Source organism: Leptodactylus fuscus, chromosome 8 (assembly GCF_031893055.1).
Source record: "Leptodactylus fuscus isolate aLepFus1 chromosome 8, aLepFus1.hap2, whole genome shotgun sequence".
NCBI classification, from domain to species: domain Eukaryota; kingdom Metazoa; phylum Chordata; class Amphibia; order Anura; family Leptodactylidae; genus Leptodactylus; species Leptodactylus fuscus.
This window is the reverse complement of record NC_134272.1, coordinates 83718074-83742086: the sequence shown is the minus strand read 5'-3', so window position 1 is coordinate 83742086 and position 24013 is coordinate 83718074. Positions and strand designations below refer to the sequence as shown.

Sequence of the window (24013 nt, the reverse complement as noted above, 5' to 3'; positions counted from 1 at the left end):
ACTTTACAACATTCTCTCAAATGCCGTATCTGGAAGATGGAAGATTCTGTATTTGATACATGTTGCAAGCATAGAAGAATACCATGATTCCCATTCATCCCCCGTCATTTTATGTAAAACGTGAAGTCTGATCTGGGATCTGAATCAATAATGGAGTCTGAGCAAAGGCTTGTTGAAACTATGGAAAGTGAAAAGGAGTTTCAGGTGGACCTCTGCTCAGATTCCTCTTCATTGTCCACTGGCGAAGAAGAGCTTTGACTTTCCGACGTTGACCAGCCAGGAGTCTCGAGCTCATGAACTTTGTTACTAAATCAGTCTCAGAATCCACAACAAGATCAAACAAGACACGTATTGATACATTCCACAATCTCTTCCTCCCATAGAATACAATGGGAGACAAAATCAGGGCACAATATGCTGCTAATTTGGGGGCAGAATCCGTCACAAAATCAGTGGAGGATTCTGCCCCATAAGTCATTAAAGCCCCCTGTAGATCATTATTGGACTGCCATATGGTGAGTTCCCTGCCTCGTTGTAGTTTTAGGTCTTTTAGGTTCAGGTCCTTTTTTCTGTCATGTGACCAGCACATTGACTTGTAGACCCAGAGTCCCTTTCTCTATGTGTATCTAGGACAACTTTGATGTGAGTTTCATAGACTTGTGTAGAGAAAGTGACCTAACATGACGCAACGGGGATATCTGAAAGACCAATGAGACCTACAATGCAAAAACGTTGCTCAAGGCTTGATAAATAGTTAATAGGGTTAAGCCGATCTTGAGATTTCAGGATCGATTTTAAAATCTGATTTTTGATCATTTTCCAGCCAATCCCAATCGTGAAATTTGCTTGATCGACAATCGGGACCCAATCTTTCCCAATCCCGATCGCTCAACCCGAATGGTATATTATATATACAGTAAGGTTGAGCCAATCGTGAGATTTCAAATTATGATTTTTGATAATTTTCCACCCGATCCCGATCGTGAAATTTGCTCGATCGGCGATCGGGGTCCGATCTTTCCCGATCCCAATCGCTCAACCCGAATGGTATATTATATATACAGTAGGGTTGAGTCAATCATGAGATTTCAAAATCTGATTTTTGATCATTTTCCAGCCGATCCCGATTGTGAAATTTGCTCGATCGACGATTGAGATCCGATCTTTCCCGATCCCAGTCACTCAACCCTAATGGTTAATAAACAACATAACCCAACTGCAAAGCAGTTTTAAGACAAGGCAAAGATGTCGGCACGTGCCAAGGAGAGTGACGTCAAGCTGGCGCCATAGAAAGGATCAACAGCGACATGAGCGGAGGAGGCGACACGCTACCCTACAAGAGCCCCAAGACCTACTTAGATCGAAGACCTACTTGAATCTCCCGTATCAATATCCAGGACCTTTTCTAAGCCGTTCCTCAAAAATTTCGTAAAATAAGTTGAGCTTTCACAGTTTTCTCCACTTCCTTTGCGCTGACGGGGGAATTCATTGCTGAAATGGCCGGTTGAGCAGCCAAAGGGTTGCTTGGAAGTCTTTTCATGAAGTTTCCCAATTGTATCGTCTGCCCTAGATTCATGTACGACATGCGGTATTCTCTTTAAAATATGCATCGCTTTGTGTACGTAACGTCTAAATTTCTAAAATATTAATCACAGGATTGGTGGAAATAATGATCCTCTATAATAATGGGATGTTGTTCCTTTCATTTAAATCTTGCATTAATAATAAAAATGAAAGCTCGCAGATCTGTGAAGTTGTCTCCGCCGCGTCGCGGAATCACACTCACTTACCCTACATGTTCATAACGCGAGGAGCTGACACTCCAGAAAACAGGCCTGCAAAATAGAGAAAATAAGCTATGACATCTCCTTCCTTCCCCAAAGGAGTAACTGCCACCAACCAAAGTATTTTCATGAAAGCGCTTTTTGCTTTAGATGCCGAATATTAAGGGAGCAAAACACTTCAGGACACAGTCTTGTCACCAGATGTTTTTCGCCTGTAATGTATTTGTTAAGTGGTGTTCTTTTAAATAGGTCATTTAAAGTTTTACATTGTGCCGGAGACGTCGCCTCTTATTGCTGCGTCTTATGGATTTGATTATTATTGATTTTTTAATATTATTTATTTATTTATTTTCAAACTTATCAATATTCCGGTCATTTTGATACAATGTTACAATGTCAAAAACGAACGGTTGATTTACATTTATTACAAGCTACGTTATGAGGAGGCATCGCCAAAGGTCCTTTCATTTATAGGGATTGACTGGGAAAACAAAGCGGCGATGGAATGTTAATAACGGTATTTTGGTTCTCGAAACGGTTGAGGGTCCTTTGCATGACGAAGGTGAGACGGTGCGAAACTTTTAGGGAGAAATGCTTTCGGAAGTTGAAGGGTTAATGGTTTGCTTTTGTCGATGAACCAAATGAAGGGAATGAAGAAAAGAGAAATGGAAATTCTGTCAATATTTGGGGTGACCTTTGCCGTTTGGAGGAGGAGTCCTGGAAGTGATGTTGCGGCCCCCCGCAGATAGAGCTCTGATCTCCCCATCCTCCAGTCTGTCTGGGATGACATGAAGAGACAGATGGATTGGAGCAATCAACATCCACAGAAGATCTGTGCTTAGTTCTCCAAGATGGCGACAGGAACATCCTCCTTGCCCAGTTCTGCCAAATACTGTCTGCAAGTGTTTGATAAAAATAAAATATTAATATTTCTATTTATCATGTTTTTCAACCTGATAAGGTGATACAATTAGAGATGAGCGAACAGTGAAATGTTCGGTCGAACCCCATTATAGTCTATGGGGAATAAATACTCGTTTAGGGGGAAACCACTATTCGACTCAGGAGGGTCACCAAGTCCACTATTACACATCAGGAAATGATGCCAACACCCTGGAATGCAACTGGGACAGCAGGGGAAGCATGTCTGGGGGCATCTAACATGCCCAAGTCACTGTATTACGTCGGGATCCCTGTCAGCTTGCGATATGCACGAGCTGACTTTTTCCCATAGGAATGCATTGACTAGCGTTGATTGGCCGAATACCATACAGAGTACAACATTCAGCCAATCAACGCTGGTTCTGCTGCAAGCTCGTCTGTGAGGAGGTGGAGTCTAAGATCGGACCAGAATGGAGACTGCTGTGGACAGATCTTAGACTCCGCCTCCTCCGGCAGAACCAGCGTTGATTGGCCGACTGCTGTACTCTGTATGGCATTCGGCCAATCAACGCTGGTCAATGCATTCCTATGCCGAGATGTAGCAGTGCTGGCCGTACACTCAGCTCGTCTACACCGGAGATGAGCCGAACTGAGCACACGGCCAGCACTGATACACCGGAGATGAAGCAGAGCTGGCCGTGCGCTCAGCTCGGCTACTCTGGACATGCAGCCAAGCTGAGTGCACGGCCAGCACTGCTACACCGGAGAACCACTGAAACCTGATGCACACTCAGCTCTGCTGAATCAGAGATGCGCTGAACCCTGTTGCACACTCAGCTCTGCTGAGATGCACTGTGACATCACTGTGTGTATTATCCCTGCACTGTGACATCACTATGTGTGTTATTTCTGTACTGTGACATCACTGTGTGTATTATCTCTGTACTGTGACATCACTGTGTGTATTATCCCTGCACTGTGACATCACTATGTGTGTTATTTCTGTACTGTGACATCACTGTGTGTATTATCCCTGTACTGTGACATCACTGTGTGTATTATCCTGTACTGTGACATCACTGTGTGTATTATCCCTGCACTGTGACATCACTATGTGTGTTATTTCTGTACTGTGACATCACTGTGTGTATTATCCCTGTACTGTGACATCACTGTGTGTATTATCCCTGCACTGTGACATCACTATGTGTGTTATTTCTGTACTGTGACATCACTGTGTGTATTATCCCTGCACTGTGACATCACTATGTGTGTTATTTCTGTACTGTGACATCACTGTGTGTATTATCCACATTATGGGGCCCCATGTTACTTGCTATTACATTTGCTATCACATCTGCAGCACCAATGCTTACATAGAGACAACTCCTTTAACTTTGTAATGTGTACTGTATTACTAATGTATATAGATTGTATATAAATTCTATTTCTATGACTATGATATTATTGTTCTTTCCTCCTGTTCCTCTTGCAGCAGATATCCTATTGTTTGCTCCTATCCTACTCATTACTGTGTTCCCATCCTGTTGCATATAACCTGGCCACAATGCCGCAATGTTTTGTCTTTTAATTTCTTCTAATTAATGAATCCAGTCAAGACAACTGCGGGCAGAAGATTACTGGGGACTGTGGGAATGGAGCATCATGGACCTGCGGACGGGGTGATGATAGAGAAGGTCTGGGCATTAGCTACGTCTATAAATAACAGGTTGGCTCGCTGTTAATAGTCACTGCCTATAGGGTCAATTAGCAGCGGCAGAAAGCGAGAGCCTAATGAATTGTGAGCTTGTGGTTGGACATTAATTGGAAAACTTTTAGTAACCTGCATTTTGGTCAATTAATGTTCTTTTCGGCTGTAATAAAGCTGAATTTTGCATTCTCTTATTTTTCAGATCTCTCGTCATAGAAGAAATCACTCTCAACACTATGTGACTGACAACCTCATTAACAAGAGTTTTCTAGTAAGTTAATGACTTTGTTGATCTGAATGGGTTAATTGAACATCATGTTATTGATATTGGAATAATTCTCATTAATAAGAGCTCGTTGCATTTTAACGTAAAGTAGAACAAAGTTTCTTCTAAGTCTTTAGAAGTAAGTGCAATCTGGGTCTTACCTTTGAGTGTCTCTCTATTGGAGGAACTTTGGTCATGTGACCTTATTATATAAGCCAAATTGGCACTGATGGACATTTAGGCATCTTTAAGTAACATTCACTTCCATTGCTCAGTTTGGTTATAGAAGAACAATGGAGTCAGGAAGGAATTTTTTTCCTGAAATGGGGCAATTGGCATAAGCATCATGGGGTTGTTTTGCCTTCTCCTGGATCAACACTGTAGGGATTGTAGGGTTATAGGTTGGACTTGATGGACTGATGTCTTCATCCAACCTCATCTACTATGTAACTTTGTAATGGAAGCGAGGAGACAATTGGAGCCTAAAAGATTTTCTGTAATTGGGTCCATGGGTCTTCCATTCCAAAATCCTTTGGTCACCACTAATGTTAAGTTCGTACCTGCGTTCAGGTTTCTTCGGTTTATTGGGGACACGAAAAACAGAAACCCTATCCACTTAAAAAGTTGTTATCCACGGAAACCCGTGTAATCCATAGATTATAATGGAGTCCACCAGGTTTCTGTTCAAAATCGGTGGAGAGAAAGTTCTGCTGGCATCCTTGAGACATTTGGATTTCTCCTGTTGTCCTCTTCTTGCCACTGGCGATCACGTGGGGTCCGCCAACCTCATACCTCAATCATCCCTGTCATATGCAACATCAGCCAGTGGCCAAAAAAGGATGATAGGGGACCATTGGGCACTGTGAGGATGCCCAGGAGAGGTGAGACAAGATGAGTATAACCGGCTATTATGTTTCCAGACCTACCCTGAGCTTCCACTTATACTCTGGGGTCTGAAGAGCATAATAATATTGTGCACACGACAAACGCCAAATGTTTCACTTTTGTGTCAAGCTCCAAAGCTTAGTAAAATTTAGGTAAATCTGGTTAGATCTAAATTGGTTTGCTCATCCGTAATATTCACCTGATCTATTCATTTACAAAGAATTGATAAATATAAAAGTGACCCTTTAAAGGAACCCGAGAGCCTTCATTTCCTCACAGATCCCGCACAGATGTTGTGGAGGCCCCTGGCTGGTCTTCATGGACAAGTTGCCTAGTGGTGATGTGTCTTACCATGATGTGGCCTCAGCAGTAATGCACCATACTACTGGAATCACTGCAACCATTGGGGAACCACATGGGCATTTGTGTTGGTCTTCTTGGCGTTAGAAGCCCAGTTAATTTGATATTTTAGTGCATTTACTTCTATTTTGTTTTTTCAAGGATTTGGACAGCTTCACTCCATTGTTACACGCATGCAGCAAAAAAATAGAAGCATCCTTTTGCAAACAAAAACATTAAAATAAGTTACTTTTTTATGCATAAAACTGTTATCAGTGACCACAGATGGACGTTACCATAAGTGACAGCCACCACATTCAGCTCTGACACATTTAGCTCTGCTACATATATAAAAGTGCCTGTCTGGTTCATAAAATATACCGCCATAACTTCACAGTAATTATACAGATACATTCTGGAGCGGTTCTCAGATTACTAGAAACAATCTGACTGTTTATTCTTTGTATCTAATCGTTTCAGTGAAACATATCAGGTCGCCTTAAGGAGATTTTCCTGGTTATTTTTTTTTAACCTTCCCTCAGCTGGAAAGATGCAAGTAGGGCAACAATTTAAAGAAATGATGCAGATTCTTCCAGGCAGGTTGAATGCTACACAAAAAAAGGATGCTCTGCAGAACATGTGCAGATTACTGACAATCCCGGCATCTGTCTAATGAAGCTCTGCCGGGCTATTTTGATACATTTTTAGATTCTAATAAAGGGGAACAAGACATGAACTGTGCTCTGCGGAAAGTGCGAATGTATCTCCAGGCGGCTCAGCAGAAATAAAAGTATTTAGTAGTTACTTTGCAACTCTAATAGAGAACATTGTTAGTTTGTTCTTGACAGGAGTTTTCTGTGTATGAAACACTACAAGAAGCAGTAACTGTAGATGAATGTCGGCTATTGTAATGTTGCGGGAGGTTACAGGGTGAAAAGTCTTGTGCAAGTGCAAATGTGTCGGGTGATGATCTGGAGGAGAGGTAGAGAACCTGATCTTAAAGGAGTGGTGGACCACGGGGCTTAGAGAAGACATAGATGAGATGTCTTAGTGGACACTTGGATAATGTGGCCTGAAGCAAAGCTGCACAACATGGACTAGAGAAAAGGTGGACAGTGTAGGCCAGAGGAAAACTGGACAGTGTGGCCGAGAAGAGAGATGAACAGTGGCCTAGAGGAGTGGTGGTTAATGTTGTGTAGGTAAGAGGTAGGCAATGTGGGCTAAAGGGAAAGGTGGGCATTGTGGCCTAGAGAAGAGGTGGACAATGTGGCCTAGAGAAGAGGGGGACAATGCGGCCTAGAGAAGAGGTGGACAATGTAGCCTAAAGAAGAGGTGGACAATGCGGTCTAGAGAAGATGCAGACAATGTGGCTTAGAGAAGAGGTGCACAATGTGGCCTAAAGAAGAGGTGGACAATGTGGCCTAGAGAAGAGGTGTGCGATGTGGCCTAGAGAAGAGGTGTGCGATGTGGCCTAAAGAAGAGGTGGACAATGTGGCCTACAGAAGAGGTGTGCGATGTGGCCCAGAGAAGATGTAGACAATGTGGTTTAAAGAAGAGGTGGAGAATGCGGTCTAGAGAAGATGCAGACAATGTGGCTTAGAGAAGAGGTGGACAATGTGGCCTAGAGAAGAGGTGCACAATGTGGCCTAAAGAAGAGGTGGACAATGTGGCCTAGAGAAGAGGTGGACAATGTGGCCTAGAGAAGAGGTGCGCGATGTGGCCCAGAGAAGATGTAGACAATGTGGTTTAAAGAAGAGGTGGACAATGTGGCATAGAGAAGAGGTGGACAATGTGGCCTAGAGAAGAGGTAGACAATGGGGCCTAAAGAATAGGTGGACAACGTGGCCTAGAGAAGAGGTGGACAATGTGGCCTAAAGAAGAGGTGGACAATGTGACCTTGAGGAATGGTGGACAATGTGGCCTAAAGAAGAGGTGGACAATGTGACCTTGAGGAATGGTGGACAAGGTGGCCTAGAGAAGAGATGAATGATTTGTTCTAATAGTGTACTAGTATTGGATTGTGGAACTTAAAGTAAAACTTAACAGTACGGACTACGGAAAGGTGGACTGTGAACTTAAGCGAAGGTGAAGTGGGTTGATGAACAGTGACCAATAGGAAATGTGGATAGTGTACCCTAGAGGAAAGGTAACCAATGTGCCGTAGAAGTAAGAAGAGTAATGTCTACAGGAAATAAGTGAAGTATGTGGCCTACAGGAAAGGAAAACAAGATGGCGTAGTGGGAAAATACACAGGGTGGCCTAGAAAAGGGATGGAAGTGATGGAAGGATTAGAGTGGATAAAGTGGTCTAAAGGAAAGGCGGATGGTGTGGCCTAGAGGAAAGGTAGATGGTGTGATATAGGGGAGAGGTGGATGGTGTGAAATAGAGGAAAGGTGGATGGTGGGAAATAGGGGAAAGTTGTAACATGTTTCTTGTGTTAACAGGTGAATCAGAATAAAGAAGGAATATTAAATAAAACCAAGATATCAGAGAAGGGGAAGAAACTAAGGTAAGGACTAAATCCAGTCCCATATGATAAGCTGTAGGACTTGTGACCTCTTGTGATTCTGGATCTGTTACCATGAGACATATATTTACCCCATGCAATAAACATCAGGGTAATATCCCTTAAAGGGAATGTGTCACCTGAAATTTACTTATTGCTTAAATCACATGTTCACGTTCAACATATTTTTTTAGAGAATTTTTGTGATATTCTTTTTAATTTTCCATGTTACCCTCTATACTTAAATAAATCCTAAAAAACCTGCAATTCCAACTCTTACCACTAAGCCTAAAATAATATTTATCATATTGCTTCTTGGAGATGGACCATAAGCTATAGACACAATGATTTAGAGAAAAACCCTTCTATGGGACAATTTTGTAGACATGGCAGCGGGGCGTCCTTGGACCCCTGTATACGGGGGTTTAGACTCCTCATTTCATGAACGTCATTGGAGTGTGCAGTTTATGTATAGTAGACAACATGTTACATGTCCAGAAGGCCGTAACCCCCCTATCTATGAGCGATCCCACTATGTGATTTATATTGATACAATGTAAATACTTTGTTTTCGGAATATTTAATATTTAATTTCATTCCATGAAGTCCCAAAAAAGGAAAGAAAACGCAATATCAATTATTAAAACTGATGTAAAAGTCGTGTAATTACCGATCATCTCCATAAATACCGCCATAGCGCTCCATTCCCGGGTGGAATAGGCTGCTTGTACACATTATGGACAATGCACCTTGGAACTGATCTATCAAAGGTTGTATTTAACAGACAAAAAAGAGGCGATTTGCATAATGTTTGCATAATGACTCAATTTCACCATATTAGATGCAATGACATAACATTTTTGATATCATAATGCTGGGTCATAAATTGACTCAATGTCATTATGCAAAATAATGCAAATGATATCATTTTGGTAGAATATTTGCTCCGGAGCCGCGCTCATGATGGAGTGACCCTCATCACAGAGGGCAGTAAAAGAAAATACCTGAAATAAATGGCTTCATAAGACCACACCGAGGAGAATTAGCCATGAATACGTTACCTTGGAGCCTCCAGATGATGTCTCAGCGCCCCAGACCCCGGACAAAAGGGAATGGGATCTGTATGAGCCTCATCTGACAAGAAGTCATCAGTCTGAGGCTCCACATCTATCAGTAGAAGTCTATGTGTCCGCAGGCCGAACTGCAAAGATTGTGCAAAGCTGCAGGAAATATAACACACAGCAAAAGCATTTGTACATAGAGAATAATGGAGAATATCTATCTATCTATCTATCTATCTATCTATCTATCTATCTATCTATCTATCATCTATCTATCTATCTATCTATCTATCTATCTATCTATCTTCTATCTATCTACTGTATTGTCTATTGTCTAGCTCTCCAGATCAGTACAGGATAAGTAATGTAATGTATGTACACAGTGACTGCACCAGCAGAATAGTGAGCGCAGCTCTGGAGTATAATACAGGATAAGTAATGTAATGTATGTACACAGTGACTGTACCAGCAGAATAGTGAGCGCAGCTCTGGAGTATAATACAGGATAAGTAATGTAATGTATGTACACAGTGACTGTACCAGCAGAATAGTGAGCGCAGCTCTGGAGTATAATACAGGATATGTAATGTAATGTATGTACACAGTGACTGTACCAGCAGAATAGTGAGCGCAGCTCTGGAGTATAATACAGGATAAGTAATGTAATGTATGTACACAGTGACTGTACCAGCAGAATAGTGAGCGCAGCTCTGGAGTATAATACAGGATACGTAATGTAATGTATGTACACAGTGACTGTACCAGCAGAATAGTGAGCGCAGCTCTGGAGTATAATATAAGATGTTCAGGATAATTAATGTATTTACAAAGTCACTCATCTTATATAGATTTTCTTCAGTATATTCTGTCTATTAGTAGCTGTAGGTTTTCCTATTTGGACTTTTCTTTTGTAGTAAGTACAGACCAAGCACCTATACTGTGCGTGTCGCTGAGCTCGGGAGTTGTTATCTTGTGTTCGTTGTCTTTACTAGTTTGTCCTTGATACACGGCTGATGATTATTTTATCTTCATACACTTAACATATTCCCCCTACGGTGGCAGATTTCACCTTTCCTCCTGTTGTCACATTCTATTATCCTTTCCGTTTATGCTTTTCTTCATTTACTCTTCATACACCAATTATTATCTCCTTCATTCCGCTTCTCCTCACTTGATCTTTCTTATATTAATTTTCATTGTCGCGCAGGGAAATACTATAGACACAAAGTATCTAGAATGTTTAATATTACAATGGCAAAATGTTTCCTGTCGATGTCTGCAATAGTCACGGATAAAGATGTTTACAAATATAATAAGAAAGGATGTACATTTTTCCCAGACACAGCGCCACTCTTGTATATAGGCGGTGCCTGTTCTTGCGGCTTACCTCATTCACTTGAATAAGCTGCAATACCAGACACAGCCATGAACCAGAGTGGCACTGTTTATGAAAAATAAAACATTCGGTCAAATTTCCAATTTCCTTGAGTTTTGTGGCCTTCGAGTCTGTGAGTGTCTCTATTGCTGATCAGAACAATTGACATTGTAAGTTTATTCTTAATTGTAAGCAAATTCCTAACATCAACCATAAAAAATAACTTCTTATGTTTTAGGAAAAGCTGGATGACAACGTATGTCGTGCTTTCTGAGGAGAGGTTGGAATTCTACAAGGATGCTAAGGAGCTGACAGCAAATTTGGTCAGTCTTAATTCTCTCTTTCCTGCTTAGACTTGTATAGCCTAGGACTAGAGATGGAGAGGACACCCTAAGGAGTCATCTAATGACGTCATGATCATGACCATGTTGCACTTGGATAAAGTACTGTTCCCGTCAGTACCTTGGCTTTTCACCCTATGGCACTGGTGAAAATACAGGGGGCAGAGTGGTTGTAGCAACCATCGGGCCCTGGAAGCAGGGGGCTTACAGGTCACTCCCACCACATTAATGCTCTACTTTATGATTTGCGTCTGGTGCACTGCAGTGAGAAGATTTATGATACACAACCTTCCACTGTCAGAAAGGAGAAAGTGATTTCTTTAATGACGAAATAGCAATTGGTGAGCAGTATATAGTCAAGGGGGCAATCTATGGGAGAGGCTGGGGTGCAAAAGGGGGCTCTGACATGGTATCAGAATAATCAACACTTGTGTGACCAGCCACGAGGGGAACAAGTCTTCATGGCCCAGATAGAGAAGGAAAGGGAAAATGGAGATACTGCTGAAATGTACAGATGGGACGTGGCTGATGGGTGTGTGAAGTTGAGTAGAGGGCCCAGGGGAAACATTGTGGCCACAATTCAATTTTGGTTACTTATAAGTTCACCACAACCACAACCTCAAAGAAAAAGCAATGCTTGACCAATGGATGCCATATGGGACTTTTTCCACTTTTTGGGAGCATTGTCACTACGCGCAGGTTTTGTTCTTGTCGTAATTTTTACTGATTTTTCCTGATCGGGCCAAAACCTTCCATTGAATGACTTTTACTGAAGGTCAAATTTGGTTATTTGCAGGAATTTTTAAAATTTTTATTTTTGAATCCCCACGTTCCAAAGGCCAGAACTTTTTTTTATTTTTTATTTTTTAGTTCACAGAGACATATGAGCACTTCATTTCTACGGGACAAATTGTACTTTGTAATGGTAACATTTAGTATTCCATACAATGTACTGGGAAACTGGAAAATAAATCTGAATGGAGTGGAATTGGAACTTTCTTATAGGTTTTGTTTTTATGGGGCTCACTGTGCAGCCTACATGACAGTCACCTGTATTCTCTGAGTTGGTATGGTTATTGTGATACCAAATTTATGTTGTTGGTTTTTACTTTTTAACCCCTTAAAAATTCCACCAAAAAAAAAATTTCTTAGGGTTGCCATATTCCGACACTTGTAACTTTTTCAAATTGCCATGCACAGTCATGGCATTTTACTGAATTTTTTACTGAAATTTGTATGAGAGTTGAAACAACGGCGATCCGACTCTTTTTTTTTCTGTCTACAGGGTTCACAGTATGGGAAAAATATTTTTTTAAGTTTGTAGATTGGATGTTTTCAGACTTAATGCATAGAATAGTCTGCAATAAAAATGCATTGCAGACAAGTTTGGGAGCCTTCAGTAAGCTCTTAGTTGTCTTGCAAATGGGTCTCTACCCACAGATCTCGTTCCATGGACTGGTAATCCACCCTGGAATTATGGTGGAGGCATGGGGTGGATTAATGCCTGCAATCGGTGTGGGAATTGTTCTAGTTCTCTGCAGTATAATACAGCAGAGACCCGACGCCCAAATCCTGAGTGGCCGCCCTATTTAAATGCCCAACTTCCCCCATATTATGATATCAGATGTTGGGATGGAGCTAAGCAGATCCATTTGATACAGCATTGCAATATGCATGTAAAACCCTGAAGAGGCTGTAATTCCTATCACACATGGACACATATAGGATAGACATCTTGTGACAGAGTATCACAAAGTGATGTTGTTTTTAAAAGCTAGTTATCTCATGGCAGAAATATCTGGAGATGAACAGAGAAGAGGAAAGATAAAGGAGGACACTTGATTTATAGTAAAAGGCAAGTTAGGCATTAAAGGCAATCTTCCCAAACCAATAATAGAAGTAGAAAAATATGCAAGGTCAGCTTGCAAGTGCATCAGGGGTGGGGTCTGATCAGCCAAATTTACCTATACCTAGTCACAAGTGCTCTGAATGACCTCTAACATTCTCACCACTTTAGACAGGATGGATATTTTCTGTCTCAGCCTATGTCACAATTACCTATAGACAAATGTGGTAAACCTAGTTCCACCCTCAATGCACTTGCAGGCTGATTTGCCATAAAAAGATGATTATCTCTGCACCGCTTCCTCAATTTGTGTCCCTATAGGAATGCGTCTGCTCCTGGTAAAGACCACTATTATTAGTTTGGGAGACATTATGGACCTGACGTTCTCCCTTTAAATGTATAAAATGTCCTAGAAAGAAAACTGTAGCACTCGCTATTTCATCTATTGCAACGAATACAGTTTCAGGAGCAAGCACTTACAGCAAATTCCACTTTGTACTTTTTTTTTTTTTTTGCTTTGTGCCCGAGGAGAGAGCATTGATCTTGGCTTTCAGAGATGTGACAGATAAGTTGTTGAGACAAATCTGGCATGTATTCTTATAGCCTTAGATATAATGCTGTGAAAGTTTACAAAACCTCTGCGTGGCATTAAAGGGAGAACAAGTCAATGAGAGGATGATAGTGCAGGGACATACGCAAACGCATTTGACAGAGCCCCATTGTGAAGGATACCCAAGGCTGGATGAGACCTGCCATACCTTATTGGAATGATGGCTGCCCGAGAAGGTGATTTTCAAGCCGGAGTCACTTAGAATAAGCCATTTCCTCTTTTGGCAGGTGACAAAGATCAGTTTAGTCCTCGCTGCCAAGAGTATCTGTCATAACGGATCTCTTTCTAATAAATGAAGAAAATATGAAAAACAAAGCAGGAAAGAAAGTGATATTTTTTATTTGTCACCGATTCGAGCAGGGAGAGGACAACATGTTGTCACAGAGCAAAGTCAGTGGAAATGAACATCAGGCTGCGGACGGGAAACCGGAATTGACCATTTCAGAATAAGAGACGGAGAAAGGAAAAACTTTATTGGGGTTGATTGAAAAAAGAAAAGAAGCTCAATTATTTCAAATTCATGCAATTTGCTCCAATTTTTTTATTTTCATAAAACAATTTTTTTGTTGTTGTTGTTTATTTTGTGTTTTTGGGCTACTTGATCATCTAACATTGGGTTCTAAAGGAAGAGAGAATGCTGGGAATTTCTCAGTGTCAATTATTTAGGAGACCCTTGAAAAACGGACCTAGGGATGTCAACAGTTAGACCGCACCTATCTAACATTGATAGGTCAACAATTTTATATGGCTGAGAAACACATTAAGGCCAGGACCCATGGACTGGAAATGCAGCAACGGCATGGGAAAAATTGCGGCGTTTTACAGTATCTGCAAAGTGGATGCGAATCCCATGCCCACTTTGCGATTAAAACTGCTGCGCGGACATGCTGCAATTTCTAAAACTGGCACGGTTTTGGAAATTGCAACATGTCAATTATATCTGCGGAAACGACATCAGCTTTCCCGTAGATATAATGGTAACAGAAAGTCTGCAGAGGAAAACTCCGTGAGCTTTCTGTTCAAAGCGCTGCAGGAATAACCGCGAGGCGTTCCTGCTGCAGTTTTTCCCACAGCGCTTTAGAGCTGTGGAACATCCCCTTAGGCTAAGGCTCTGCGTTGCGGAAACACAGCTTTTTTCGTTGCAGATTTTGCTGCAGTTTTTAGAGCCAAACTCAGGAGTGACCACAAAAAGAATGGGAAATATATAGGAAATTCTTAGACTTCTCCCTTCTGCTCAATCCACTCCTGACTTTGGTTTAAAAAATGCAACAAAATCTGCAACAAAAACAGTTTCATTTCTACAACGTGGGGTCTTAGCTTTAGAGCTGAGTTAACACTGAGTTTTTTGGACCAAATTTTGATGCAGAATCTGGCTTCAAAAAACACCTCCTGACTTCAGTGGGAGTCGTTCACTTCTTTCTTTGGCAATTTTTTTTTCCTGCTCGCGGAAAAAAGAAGCGATCTGCCCTATCTTGTTAGCGGACTCCGGCGTGAGACTCACTCCCATCTAGGCCCATTCATTTGGACCTCATCAGGAGCGGAATACCGCGACTGGATGTCAGTGCACTGCCGTGCGAGGTGTTTTTTGGAGCCGGATTCTGAGTTGGCCTCCGTGTCAAAATCCGGTCCAAAAAACTCTGTGTGAACTCAAAAAAATGGATCAAGGCTATATTTTGTTTCTTTTTAGAAGTTCTAGACTGATAACAATGTCTGCCTTTAAGTTTATTAAGGAAACTTTACAAACTTTAATAAAATGATAATAAATGTAAATGTGACCAGATAGGCAGAAGAAGATGAGACAAAATAACAAATGGACCAAGTTAAGCCTAACCCAACTGTACTTGATCATGGCGTTCATTCCGGAGAGTCTCTTATTTAGGTCACTGTAATGTGCAGTTTCTTGACATTGTATCTATTAACGGTTGTACAATGACAATTTAACAATAGAAGCTTCATTAGAGATCAGAAGAGAAGTCCATACAATAAAGCTCCGGTTCTATCCGTGCCGATGTCTGTTTTCTCTCCGCAATGTTCATCCATGATTGAGTATTCTTGTAAGCAAACATTTGTTTGTTCTGAATTATGGTTGGATAGTGATTTCCTTGTTAAATATTTCCACATTCCGCTTTCGATAGAAGAGATTTGTCGTCTTGTATTTATAATTATTGTGACCAAAAGAAACTTTTTGATGGATTCGGAAAACCTGTAAGGAATTGGAAAATTGGTAAACAGATGATAGAAATATATTTTGTAAGCTTTATTAACTTGGCATATGAGTAAGTCAACCATGAGGCGTGAATTTTCTTAAAACAAAGGAGTGCTAGACTTAAAGGCTTTCCTAATAGCTGTGTAGTTGGACGACTTCAACCAACAGCTCAATATTAAGTATCGGATGGAGCCTAAGACAAGTCCATTGTAACAGCCATTTATAAAAGAAGGATTCCGTTCTTACCCTTCAATAGGTGACAGTTTGCTACTAGGGTTGAGTTGATCTTGACTTTTCAGGATCCATTTTGAAATCTGATTTCCGATTATTTTTCATTCGAACCCGATATCGATCCCAATTCCGATCCCAATGCAAGTCAATGGGATTTTTTTACTAATCGGAGATCGGATTTTAAAAACAATCCTATTTACTATACAGCATGGAATCTAACAACTGAACGCTTTAATTGTTAGAATCCATGCTGTGTAGTGATTTTTTAAAATCACTAAGTAGCCAGAGGATTTTTTTTTAATCCTCTGGCTACTTAGTCCCCCCTGGTCTCCACTTACCTGCAGAGATGGCTGGTCCGGTGCCCGGTGTCCTCGTTCTTCTTCGCCTTGCTGCCCCCTGCCTCCCAGGTTAGGAGAGTGTGGGTGGGTACTTGGAAGGGAGACGTCACGTCTGTACCCGCTCACAATCTCCTAAGCCACAAGCCCCACCTTATTCCTAGCTCTTTAAACACTAACCTGGGAGGCAGAGGCAGCGAGGCGAAGAAGAACGAGAACACCGGACCAACCATCTCTGCAAGTAAGCAGCTACTAGAGATGTTAGCTAGTCTCCCATTAGAATGAATGGACGCAGCCGGTGTGCAGGAGGTTAAGGCTGTGTGCCGGCTGCTTCCATTCATTCCTATGGAACCGCAGCGGAGCTTTCACACTGAGTATACACTCCGCTCATATTGAGCGGAGCATATACTCAGTATGAAGGCTAACATTGTTATCTTTTCCCACAATGCTTGGCCAGTAGCAAAGCATTGTGGGAAATAATCACCGATCTCGATCCCACCTAAAAAGATCATGTTCGGAATTCCGATGGCGATCGTGAAATTTTCTCGATCGCCGATCGGAAGCTGATCTTTTCCGAACACGATTGCTCAACCCTATTTGCTACCACTTTTATGACAATATGGTAAAAATGCATAAATAAGCAGTGGTGTACATAGAAAAAGGGTGTGTGAACTCGAAACAGTAGGGCCTGGAGTTTGGTAACATACAAGTATAGGCAGGCAGACATTGCTCTAAGGAACCAAGCAGGCTGACTTCTAACACACTGCCATTCAACAGGGTAACACAACTAAGTGATGCTTCTCCTCTTTGAGGTTATGGCTAACTTAGGGCTACATCAAAGCTCAATTAACCGCATCCATATAGGATGGTGTGAGGACTCTCAGCAGTCAGATAGTTATTACCTTTCTTATACAAAGGGGATATGTTATGACTGTTGGAGAATCTATTTAAGAAATTTGTCTTATTTATTGTGTTTTATTTCCTGTTCGTTTTGTAAATCCCACAAGTTCAGTATTAGATTAATGAAAATATAAAACATCTTTCCAACGGACTAACAATAGATACTTTCCTGTTTCCAGAAATCGGGCACTAAATCAGAGTACATAGACTTGTGTGGGGCTCAGATTGAGTGGACGAATGAGAAATCAAGTCGGAAAAACGTGTTCCAGGTAAAAAAAAAAAAAAAAAAAGTATTCAAATTTGAAATTTGTGATAAGCCATTACATACAAGATTTGTCTTTGCCGGATCGATTCAAAATGTATTATATTAGCATATATGCTTATTAGAGATGAGCGAACGGTGTTTGATCAATCGGTCCACAGCAGTCTCCATTGTGGTCCAATCTCCGGTGTAGCAGGGATCAGCGCATGGCCAGCTCTGCTACATCTCTGGTGTAGCAGAGCTGTGCGCTCAACACTGCTACATCTGAGATCGTTCCACAATGGAGACTGCTGTGGACCGATCTTAGACTCCGCCTCCTCCGGCAGAACCAGCGTTGGTTGATTGGCCGAATGCTGTAGTCTGTATGGCATTCGGCCAATCAACGCTGGTCAATGCATTCCTATGGGAAAAAGTCAGCTCCCGCATATCGCAAGCTGAAAGGGATCTTGACAAGATAGTGGCGTAATACAGGTACTTGGGCATGTTAGATAACCCCAGACATGCTACCCCTGCTGTCCCAGTTGCATTCCAGGGTGTTGACTTCATTTCCTGGGGTGTCATAATGGACTTGGTGACTCTCCTGAGTCGAAGTGTGGCTTCCCCTGAAACGAAGCATTTTTTCCCATAGACTATAATGGGGTTCGATATTCATTCGAATAGTCGAATATTGAGGGGCTATTCAAAATGAATATCGAATCTCGAATATTTCACTGTTCGCTCATCTCTAATGCTTATGTGATGGTCTCCTTAAAGTGTACCTCCATATGTATATATCAATTGTCCTTAAATGAATAATACATGGGAATATAGGAAATTGTGTAATATATTTTGTAAAAGAAATATGTATTCTTCTGCAGTTATCAGGATAAGGCGCTTTTTACATAGAAGTCTATGGAGAAGGGAGTGGGAGTAGGAGGCTGCTTGAAAGGACACAGTGTAACTACCTTCTGTTACAGAGTGAATGAGTTCTTTTGACACTGCTAAGGCTCCACTATGAAATAAAATTAGACAATATACCAAATAACTAGTCAGTAGCAGCCTCCTCCCCCTCCTCCCCTTCCCTCTCCATAGACATCTTCATAGGCTGGCTACCGATGCCGATCTTTTTAGATATAACAGTTAGCCTTGAGCTAAGGAGTAGAAAAGGATTCCAAAAAGTACAGAATGAAGCAGATTTCTTTAATAAGACATATTACATAGTTTCTTATATTTTTGTGATCTATTATTTTCTAATGGGACATACACTATAACTCCTACTTCTTTCCATGCATATGTAAGGTCCGCTCATGAGTGGTGGACTATATGAAAACATACTATTCTCAGAACCATTTGGGGTCTAAGTGGTTGGACTCTCAACCAATCAGGTTCTGAACTTTCCTTGGCAACAAATGTCAGGAAAAAGGAATCTTACGTTGTTGTATTTCCGTATATTTGAGCCTTTTTTGTAAGCCACAAGGGGGCTTACTCCTGTCTTCCCATTGAGAATAGATGCATGCTTGGTAGTGCATGCAAGTATATTGGGTGTCAGAAGGAATAAACAAGCAGATGTGGAAGTTGTTCAACATGAATGAATTAACAATTGCTCGTTCATTCACTTTCCATGATGCTATTTTGTTGCTGTTGTAAGACGTCTTGCTCTAAGAAACCTGACCCAGCTATGTATGGTTCCCCAATCCTATGAAAAATCAGCATGCACTTCCGCATACCTCCTGTAGTGGCCACTGCAGCAGAACCCTACAGCTACCCACAATCTAACCTCTGATCGCCGCAGGTTACATCTGCCGAACCTCCGATGATCAGCCCATCAGTAGCAGGTCTTCGGTTAGAGCAACTCTTCTCCATATGGGCCATCGTCTTTAAGTCTATAGCGGCGTAAACTAATTGCTGTCGTGGCTAATTGGCTCATCATCGTTATTTTATGGTTGCCTCTTGCGCATTATGACAATATTATATGATACGTACAGAAACAAATAATCATTTCCCGATCCCAAGAACTAAAAGGTCAAAGTAAACAGAGAACAATGTCCCTTCTGGTCCAGGGAGCCGAGAGTCGAGAACGATAATATGGAAGTGAAACATTGTGTTGTTTTGTGCTTTTTTTTTTTTTTTTTCATTACCTCCGGTATAATGAAAGGCCACACAGTGAAACGAGGCAATAATTAGCCCGGCTGATGTGTTCTCTTAGAAATGTCAGTAAAAATTTCCTTGTTGAAATTAGCCTGAGTTTTCAATTTAAGACCATGAATTATTGATTGTATATGGAAAATGACCACTGAATAATTTGGATAAGAGGAATCAGTGAGACGAAATTATACCTGTTAGCAATGTTTACATTTAAAATCCATTATATCGGAGGGGAGATATTAATTATAGGCGTATAATGAGACAGTGTGCAGGTGCTTAGGCCGGCGTTATGTATGAGGGGCCGTAGAGTTGTTGGTTTAATAATACGGAGAATGTATTGCTTATTATTTTCTGTTTAAATTAGCACGCGCCCAGAGATGTTAAGGTGAAGCTGGGAACAAGCGCATGAAAAATAGACGCGGGGAACAATTACTTTCCCTTTAAACGCAATTACGAGTCTGTTTGGTGCCGTCAAGGAAGGTTAGGGCTTTCCATCACGGGCGGTGCTGAAGGGGCGATTTATGGGAAGATCACATAGCTGGAAACATTTTTGCTAAGTGCACTTTGGTGTTTAGACTGAAATTTAAGGCACCGAGGATTAAAAGGATTACAATATAATCTTAAATAATCCTAACTGTCATTTACACAGAAACGGTGGTAATAACGAAATAAAACCGTGTTAAGGAGCGGCGCTGGGCAGATGAGATTGCTGTTGTCCTGCGATTACCTCTTCAGACAGTAGGAAGGAATCAGAACTCGACTTGTGGGGTTTTTTAAATTCTATGCAGATGTAGCAGAGCTGAGGATGTTGGATGGAGCGGAGTCACGTTTGGTAGATGGTGCACAGTTGTGTCATTGCCTTACAAGAGTTTAGTCCAGTCTGAAGAACATCCGTTGACCTTCATCACGTAGATGGAGCCCTATGAATGTGTTTAAAGGGGATTAAATATTGGTGACGTAGTAACATATATAGTAGATATGGTTGGATAAAGACACACATATACACAATCCACTCTCATTAATGTGACCACTGGTCAAAATCCAGAATAACCGCCTTTGGCAGAGCGGACTGCTGCGAAACGTGCAGGAAGAGAGGGGATGTTGTGATGATGATCACTGGGATGTTGAGCCATGCCGACTCCAGTGCCGTGGCCAGCTGCGCTAGGTTATGCGGTTCAGTATCCATGGCGCGAAAAACCCGATCAAGGTGGTCCCACAGATTCTTGATTGGGTTCATGTCTGGGGAATTTGCTGGCTGGTAAACTCACCCTGGTGCTCCTCAAACCACACATGTACACTGCGAGCTTTATGACACATGGCATTGTCCTGCTGGTAGATGCCATCATCCTGAGAAAAAAACAATTTGCATGTAGGGGTGAACATGGTCCGCAAGGATAGATGCATACTGGTGCTGATCCATCGTGCCTTCCACAATGATGGCTGATGACACGTGCCTTCTGCGATTGGTTATTTAACATTGACGTCAAAAGTAGGCGGTGGTCACATTAATATGACTGGACTGTGTAGCTCCAATCTATGAACCTACTAAGTTTGATCCAGAGGAAGCCAAAAAGCCCCACCAGGCTGACACCAATGTCCCCATCAAAGGAAAACGTTCCTTCTCAACTCCGAATATGGCACTTGGATGAAGTCTCTGGATCATCATCCTAACTCCAAATATGATATTCTTACTTTCATCTAGGCATCCAGTCCCCTCTTGAACATGTACATATCATCAGCCATCACCACATCCCATAGTCTCACCGCTCTAACTGTAAAGAAGTCCACCTATGACTATGGTAAAACCTTCTTTATCTCAAACACATATGTTATACATCATAATACATAGAACCACGATTCTGGTGTCATAGGAAAGATGAGAATCTCAGTCTATACAGCTCCTATATCCCGACTGTGTTTTCAACAGGTGATATCACCAGAAATAATACAGGTAGAACTGAGATCTTTGTGGCAAATGAAAGCTTGCCTATCATATGACACCAGAACCACGATTCTACATGTTATAATGTCTGAACTAAGTGTTTGACGAGATCCTTCTCCAGCTTCAGCCTCTCTGTATTACACTTGTTTTTCCCCATATTCAGTCAAAAGAAGTGAAGACTTATAATGGTAATAGATAGGGGGGACAGAAAGTGGACTTCAGTGCAGGATTTTGCAGGAAGGAGACAAAAAGTATAATATAAAATGTGTCTGTGTCACAAATGCTGCAAGAAAATAAAAAATTGTTCAAAAGTTTAGGTACAGTGAACTATGTACTAGGGCCCTGTACTGTTCACGGCCGGGGTCCTCACTGCCCCTGCTCCTATTAATACACAACAACCTATCGTAAGAGTATTTGTAGATGATCACATTGGAAACTATTCATTAAGAACAACTTCAGCTGTAACCAAAGACTTCCGCATCCCCCGTAACACGGCCATCGAAGCATCTGTGACCCGATTAGCATAAAACAAGCTCAATGCTCTTCCTAAACCTCAGCAAGCCATGGCCGCTGCACATCAACTTCCTTACAATGACTTTTTCTTTTTTGCCTACTTGGTCTTGTCTCAGCTGTTTGCCTTCTGAATTCAATATATTTGACAGGTCACCAGGGAAGATCCCTGCATTGTATCTGACCTTATTGTACATTTGGCCCCTGGTAAGAGAACGCTCAAGGTCCTCCAACAAGCAATCTTGGCATAATGAACTTGTACCTTGAAGGGAGATATTTGTTGTTTCCATGTCGGTTAAATGTAACACATCATATTAATTGACATAAAGCAACGGTTTTCTTTTTGTTTCGTTTTTTTTCCCCCCAGTTTGCTTTTTTCTTTTACTTTTTTTTTTTTGCTTGTTTGTTACTAATTAGAATAATTGTAGCTGTTTTTTTACGCTGTGACTTGGGCTACAGAATCTCTACACTCTACAACTTTTGATTTTTTTGGCAGCTTTAATATATTTTGTGATTTACTTTTGTAACAAATTCTTTCTCCTTTCGGTGAAGTCCTGCACTTCCTTATTCTATACCTTATTTCTCTTAAGTCCATACAGTTTCTCTCTGAAGATGGGAGAACTGGCTCTTGTGTAATGCAGAGAAGCTGAGGCTACAAACTGTTCTATCTTAGACAATGGTAAACAGATGTAAAGAATGAGATTCTCAGCTTTCATATGACACAAAGATCAGAGTTCTAGCTGTATTGTTTCCACAGATATCATCAGTTGGAATCTGGAATAGTTGCATGTGAAATGTTAATAGGTTTGTAATCTTGGTGTCATATGAAAGCTGAGAATCTCATCCTTCACATTTGTTTTTGGATCATCATTCATTAGGGTTGAACCGATCTTGACTTTTCAGGATCGATTTTGAAATCCGATTTCCGATCATTTTTCATTCGAACCTGATCTCGATCCCAATTCCGATCCCAATGCAAGTCAATTTTTTTACTAATCGGAGATCAGATTTTAAAAACAATCCTATTCACTATACAGCATGGAATCTAACAATTGAATGCTTTAATTGTTAGAATCCACGCTGTGTAGTGATTTTTTTTTTTTAATCCTCTGGATACTTAGTCCCTCCTGGTGTCCACTTACCTGCAGAGATGGCTGCTCCAGTGCCCGGTGTTCTCGTTCCTCTTCACCTCGCTGCCCCCGCCTCCCAGGTTTGGAGAGTGTGGGCAGGTACTGGGAAGGTAGACATCACGTCTCCCCTCCCAGTCGCCCACACTCTCCTAAGCCACAAGCCACGCCTTCTTCCTAGCTCTTTAACACTAACCTGGGAGGTGGGGGCAACGAGGCGAAGAAGAACGAGAACACCGGGCATCTCTGCAGGTAAGTAGCTACTAGAGATGTTAGCTAGTCTCCCATTAGAATGAATGGATGCAGTCGGCGTGCAGGGGGTTAAGGCTGTGTGACGGCTGCTTCCATTCATTCCTATGGAACCGCATCGGAGCCTTCACACTGAGTATACACTCCGCTCAGAATGAGCAGAGCGTATACTCAGTGTGTAGGCTAACATTGTTAGCTTTTCCCACAATGCTTGGCCAGTAGCAAAGCATTGTGGGAAATAATCACCGATCTCAATCCCACCTAAAAAGATCATGTTCGGAATTCCGATGGCGATCGTGAAATTTTCTCGATCGCCGATCGGAAGCTGATCTTTTCGGAACACGATCGCTCAACCATATCATTCATATGTCACCAGAACTGTTATAATGCCCATATTATAGTGACTCCTTCCTCAGCTTTGCTGCATTATACAAAAACTGCCATCCTTACATCTAATGAAGGCAATGTACAGATTTTAGCTCTTAATAGAGAATCAGAACCAGTCTTGTCTGAAGGGTAACA

At 41.5% G+C, this 24013-nt stretch overlaps 1 protein-coding gene across 1 annotated transcript in view; it reads left to right on the top strand.

Moving 5' to 3' along the window:
- Window positions 1-24013, top strand: part of ARHGAP15 (Rho GTPase activating protein 15) — a 381433-nt gene that overhangs the window by 43515 nt on the left and 313905 nt on the right. The window contains exons 3-6 of the mRNA XM_075284535.1: window positions 4580-4648; window positions 8311-8375; window positions 11047-11131; window positions 17457-17546. Coding sequence (XP_075140636.1) covers window positions 4580-4648; window positions 8311-8375; window positions 11047-11131; window positions 17457-17546 — 309 coding nt within the window. The remainder of the gene's footprint in view (window positions 1-4579; window positions 4649-8310; window positions 8376-11046; window positions 11132-17456; window positions 17547-24013) is intronic.